The following is a 6,322-nucleotide window of genomic DNA, read 5'->3' as shown; positions in this document are numbered from 1 at the left end:
TTGATGGTGCACAAACTTTCCATGACTCGAAGGTCTTCACTACAAATACACGCATGAGGTTATCAGAAGTAGCTACTAATTGCCCTCAATAAATGCTTATATTGCAAAGACGTTTCCTGTCTCGTAACCCACCTAATATTACCTTTGAGCATGCATGCGAAACATATTATGTGATCGATGTTTATAATAGATTTCGGACCAATTATTTTCCTCACATTTGTGTCGTTTCTTCTTTGTTTTAGGGGGTAGGCAATGGCAGCATTCTGCTTCTTCGTCGTCACGGCATGGCTCACTTTGCTTCCCATGCTATCGAGCACGGTCGACGGAGCTAGGGTTCCGGCGATGTTTGTTTTCGGTGACTCGTTGCTGGATCCCGGGAACAACAACCACCTTGCAACGTTGGCGAAGGCCAATTACGCCCCCAACGGCGTCGATTTTGTAGGAGGAGTAACCGGAAGATTCTGCAACGGCGGCACTGTTGCAGACCATTTGGGTAAAGTCCATGACTCCCTCCTTTTTCCTTTCTCCTCATCTCTCTCATTCGTCTCAAGCTGATAAAGAAGAAGAAGAAGTTAATACACTTAATTTACAATCAACAACTATTTGCAGGTTATCTTTATTGCTGTGTTTTCCTTTTTCCTTTTGGTTTGTGCAGGAAGGTGAGACTGCACGTTTGTCTGTGTTATTTCATGCATGCGTACTACATATCTATTTATATAACACTTGGTAATTTGACTGCATTGTGCTATGCAACAACAAAAATCTTCCTATAAATCACTTAAATATTGTTGGGTAACTGACAAGAATCCATGCAAAACAAGAACATACTCTATGAAAATATTATATTTATATCCTGCAATAATAAATTAAAGGAGAAATTCTTGATTTTTTTTTGCTTTTTCTTGAAAAGCATCCCTCATTTTCAAAAATGTCTAACAGGTCTCTTTTTTTATTTTGCAATGGTGAACTGATCCAACTACATCATTTTCAGCAATGCTAGAAAAATACTGTAACATAATACAAAAATATTGTGTTAATAGTGTTTTTGTACTGCATTACAGTATTTTTCTGATATTATTGAAAACACTACAATACAATGTAGAAACATTGTAAAAATATTATTTTTATAAAATCTGTACAAAAAAAAAACACCGTATTGTTTTATTTTTGTATTGTGATATAGTATTTTTCTAGTATTATTGAAAATACTATAACACAATGTAAAAATATATATGTATATAATTAAATTGATTCATCCTATAGTCCGATATATATGAAAAGGAAGTAAAAAAAAAGGAATAAAAGAGTAGATGGTTGGTTGTCAAGTTAAAAATATTTCAGGTATTAGGAACAAAAAAAGCTATCAAGAATTCTGAAAGCTTTCCAAAAAATATATTTTGTTTTTCTGAAAATTCACCATGTATAAGGTAGATTATAGACCTTTGAATTAGTTTGTTCTCTATCTTCTACTACTGCTCCAGTAGTGATATCTCAAAAGCCAACCATATTTAGGTGTGCAAGAGCTCATGTGATCCTACTTTGCAGGCACTCTATTAGGGCTTCCTCTGATCCCTCCGTTCAACGATCCCAACACCACCGGTTCACATATCCTTCGAGGCGTCAACTTCGCGTCCGCTGCTTCAGGCATCCTCAACCACACTGGAAGACTATACGTGGGTGATCATCCCAACACACACACACACACCCAGCGTTAATTGTTCGTCTCAGGCTAATCAAACATGGATGTCATGATCAGGGCAACTTGTTCTCCATGGATGACCAGATTGCCAACTTCAACATCACATTGCAGCAACTCAACTCACAGTTGGGAGACGACAACGAGAGCTTCCTCGCAAAGTCGCTCTTCTTCCTCAACATGGGGAGCAATGACTACGTCAACAACTACTTGCTCCCGTTCTCCGATAAGCCGAACAGGTACACACCGGAGGCTTTCAGTGACCTACTGATCCGAAACTACAACAAGCAGCTAATGGTATGACGACACAGCAAACCCTAACTTAACGTTGCATCACACTGACACTGCTTCTTCTTCGCTTAGAACTTGTATGACTTGGGGGGAAGAAGGTTCCTGGTGGCCAGCCTCGGGCCTCTGGGCTGCATACCGAACCAAATCGGGAACTCCGGCGGCAGCATTGACTCCTGCGTCGGCCAAACAAATCAGCTGGCTGCTCAGTTCAACACCAAGCTCAGAACCATGCTTGATGAACTCACCGGGAGCCTTCAGGGATCGTACTTTCTCTACTGGGATACTTATTCTTCTGCAACAGAGATCATAGATAACTATGCAGACTACGGTACCAATTAACTACGCTTCGCTCATCATTTGGGTCAGAATGTAACGCTACCGGTTGTCGTCTCAGGGTTCAAGCAACAGCACAGTGCGTGCTGCGGCGGAGGGCGGTCGAAGGGACAGATAATATGCCTGCCATTGCTTCCCCTGGAGTGCCACAACCGGTCGCAGTACGTGTTCTGGGATCCTTACCACCCTACTGATGCCTTCAACGCCATTGTGGCCAAAGAAGCGTTCCAGGGAACCCTGCAGGCCGCCCATCCCATGAACGTACAGCAGCTCGTGGAAACCTAAGTGGCGATCGGGCTACGCAATCGATGCTCAAAGCAGTGCGAAAGGGTGCATTACATGGAGATGCGACACGCCATATAGCCTCCAATTCTGTGGTTTCCTTCTGCACCCAATCTTCACATGATGATTAATGGTTTGCATCCTCCAATACGAGTCAAATTGATTTGGAAAAACATATATGAGACTGGATTGCATCTTAACCAAAACTAATAGAATTAATCCACTTTTAATTTTCATCTTATGCATGGATATTCTACTAACATATTCCTCTATTTTTCTTTTTATTGAGTCGATCGATGAATTAGATACAAGAAGAAGAGTAAAGAAAGAAATCCAGAGATCCGAAATATCAATGATTATAAGTTCTACATCTATTCTTCTTCTCTATCATGCATATCTATCATCTCAGGGGGAAGACTTCCATCTGCTGTTGACCATGCGTGGAACCTGAAGCCAGTCAACATGCGCTTGAACATCAATGAGACAAACACACATATATATATAAACTTGTGCATGATATGTTGTCCCCCACAGTGCCTATGATGTGCGTGCAATTCTTCTTCTTCTCTCTTTTTCTTTTTTCTGGGGTGTGAATCATGCTGTGGGGATGTGTGGTCCGCAACGTACGCTCAGCAGCATTATTGCATGGCCCAGCATCTCCCATGCCTCTCCCTGTATCAACAGTCACCTCATGAGAGCCCCACCACCCCTTCTTCCCTAAACGCATGGTTGTCCTTCGGAATTCTGAAGGCGTTGCTTCAAATCATCGACGACTAGTGGGCCGACGCCTTAAGGTTTTCTTCTCTCTCACCGCTACCCCTTGTCGCTTGCTGTCACGAGCATCACGCCAGAGGTCATTTTGCAGATAAATCCAAAAATAATATTCATAAGGTTATGTATATATGCATTTAGCCATATTTTTAAATATTTATTTAAAAATATTATTTTCGTGACTCGATCTTTTAAGATTATGAATCTGATGTGATAAAATTGATTCGTCCTGAAATAAAATTAAATGATTCTATCTGATTCCATAAGATGACTTTATCGAAAAAGAAATCTTTTGCAAGTCTGTAGAGGGTCAAGTCAACTCCATTCATCTTGATCCCACCCTGAAGGGTTCCTCCAAAACTCATAAATGATGTGCCCAATTGATTAAAATACTTATTATTAAAAAAATTAAAAACCTAAGGGAGTGGAGGGTTTAAAAGTAGATAGACAAATATTTTGATAGTTGAAAATAGACATTTCCTTAGATATATTGTTTGAGCCTACTCAAATTAGTACTACAAGTAGAGTTAAATATGACTAGAGTAACTTTATTACAAAGATCTTAATAAACTTTTAGTTCAACAATAGAGATTGTCTTACATACTGCTAAATGATAGAAAAAGATACATGTAATTACACTTTGTTGTTGTTCTATCCCAAAACTTTTATTAAACCCTATGAAGCATGAAATATTAAGCCCAAAAAAAGATCATACACTTGTTTCTGATAGTTATAATAAATAGGTCCTTGATCAAGTGTGGCTAAGAAATTTAAATTCCATGATCAAGTGTGTCCATGTTTATATGTGTGCCACAAGCTTTTTAGTACACAAAGCTAGTGGCCATCCATTTCTGATAAGATATACTAGTGGGCAAGATGATGTGTGGCCAATAAAAATAAATCAATTAATAAACAGAAACAATTTTCCATTGAAACAGAAACATGAAATTATTGCCAATAAATCTAGAGAGAAAATGGGTTATATTACTCTTAACATGGAACAAACCACATATTTTAAATAGGACAGAATCCAAGGACCTGTATAAGACAAGCCCAAACTATTCCATGTCCAATGATGATCCCTAAGAATCCCCAGTACTCTCAGCACAATCATTTGTCAGAATTTGTCCTCGGTTATGTTCTATTTCATGCAAGAGCACATTTGGAAAGAGTGTTGTGGTCACTATTTGATTCATATTATGCAAAGATATATGCTTATAATCAAGATTTTGATCCATGATTTTTTTTGTTTGTATATTATCCCGTCAGAGAGAAAAGCAAAGAAACAGATACATGCAACTGACAGTATCCCTCATACATATATCAATATCATGAAGATGTTGAATGTCTTCACGCAACTTGGACATCATACAAAATGTGGCTTTCCATCTTGACAAGGTGGACAAACAAAGTCAATGGCAGCTTGACTGCAGAACTTCCTTGTTGTGTTCCAATGGATTAAATAGCATTTAGATGATGTTGCTCAGATTGCATTGTAAAGCAAAGTAATAACAATGAAATAATATTGTTTGGATATCTCATGAAGGAATCAATGCCATTTGGTGGCTAATTTCTCAAGTCAAAGGATGTCAGAATAGGGACTGGAGACTAATATTATATAGCCTTGCATCTGAGAATGATCAGTGGTTATTGATCCATGACTTGCTATCCATCCACTGTGGGAATGGGGACATACACTGTCTTGCAATAGTCTATAACAGGAAAATGAGTTTGACCATGTCATAGCAAATGATCTCATGTGGATGTGGTAATTGGTACAAGCCTTCATGCTGATGGATACACATAATGTCACAAGAAAGTTCCTCTAGTCAGGAAAATGTTCATTCAAGAGATAAAAATTGAGAAAGGATAAAGAATGTACAAAATGCCCAAACAGTGCATTAACTTGTGCAACAATGCATTAACATGTCTCAACAGAGATATGATTACTAAATATTTGAAGAGTCAAATGATCCTTGTTAAATTTGACCAAACTCCTATATGTTAACCCTAATTTATTTGGCTCTTAACTTGTGATATCATTGTCAAGTTACAAAGTAGCTAAACATAGGCATATGAATTAAAATAAATATTTAGAAAATGTTCATATGGGAGATGACTACCAATAGTCTCGTATTACTTACTATTCATTGAAAGGAAACCTTACTAACTCATAAATTATTTTTCCAAAGGCAAAAATGACTATTGCCTAATACCACGCATTACATTGTTCATAAAAAAATCAGACCACGCCAATGCATCCTGATGGCCAGAATATATTTCAATAGAAAAATGGGCAGAACATATTGTAGATTTATTACCCTCTCTAAGAACACTAAAAAGGATTAAGGCTTAAAAAAAGTATAATATCCAAAAAATATTATTATCGAATAGTAGCTCTAATAGTCAAAATGTTTATTGATATTTTTCACTCAAATTCGACAAGAGTCAGCTAAGTTTTTGGACTAAATTAATGCTTCATCCTGTGTGTATTAATCCTCTCCAATTTTTCTAAATATTTTCTCCATTTTTTTATAATGGTGTTTTGATATCATATCATGTCATAATATATATATATATATATATATATATATATATATATATATATATATATATATATATATATATATATATATATATATATATATAGTGTGTGTGTGTGTGTGTGTGTGTGTGGAAGGATCAAACTAAGTAGAAACAAATAATGATATATGTGTGTGTGTGTGTACATAAGTTGTGTGTGTGTGTGTATACATAAGTTATATGTATATATATACAATGCTTCCTTTGGGCTCTCATCCTTCAGTACAAAGACATAAGTTACGTAGAGCGAGTCAAAAAGAAGTGATCCACGTACGTAAAAGGCTCAAAGATCTTAGAACTCTCACAGGTGTGTTTGCATGCGAGGAGAACATTGTAAACAGAGAAAGAGAAAAGGCCTGAGACAAA

The 6,322-nt window shown here is 37.2% G+C and overlaps 1 protein-coding gene across 1 annotated transcript; it reads left to right on the top strand.

The window, feature by feature from the left end:
- Positions 1 to 1,771: 1,771 nt before the first annotated feature.
- LOC135653009 (GDSL esterase/lipase At1g71691-like) lies at positions 1,772 to 2,605 on the top strand. The gene is made up of 3 exons (XM_065174417.1): positions 1,772 to 1,993; positions 2,060 to 2,315; positions 2,382 to 2,605. Exons 1-3 carry the CDS (start codon positions 1,772 to 1,774, stop codon positions 2,603 to 2,605), a joined length of 702 nt encoding a protein of 233 aa, XP_065030489.1.
- The last annotated feature ends 3,717 nt before the right edge of the window (positions 2,606 to 6,322 follow it).

Source organism: Musa acuminata, chromosome BXJ3-11, assembly GCF_036884655.1.
Source record: "Musa acuminata AAA Group cultivar baxijiao chromosome BXJ3-11, Cavendish_Baxijiao_AAA, whole genome shotgun sequence".
Classification (NCBI taxonomy): domain Eukaryota; kingdom Viridiplantae; phylum Streptophyta; class Magnoliopsida; order Zingiberales; family Musaceae; genus Musa; species Musa acuminata.
This window is presented reverse-complemented; position numbering and strand designations above follow the sequence as displayed.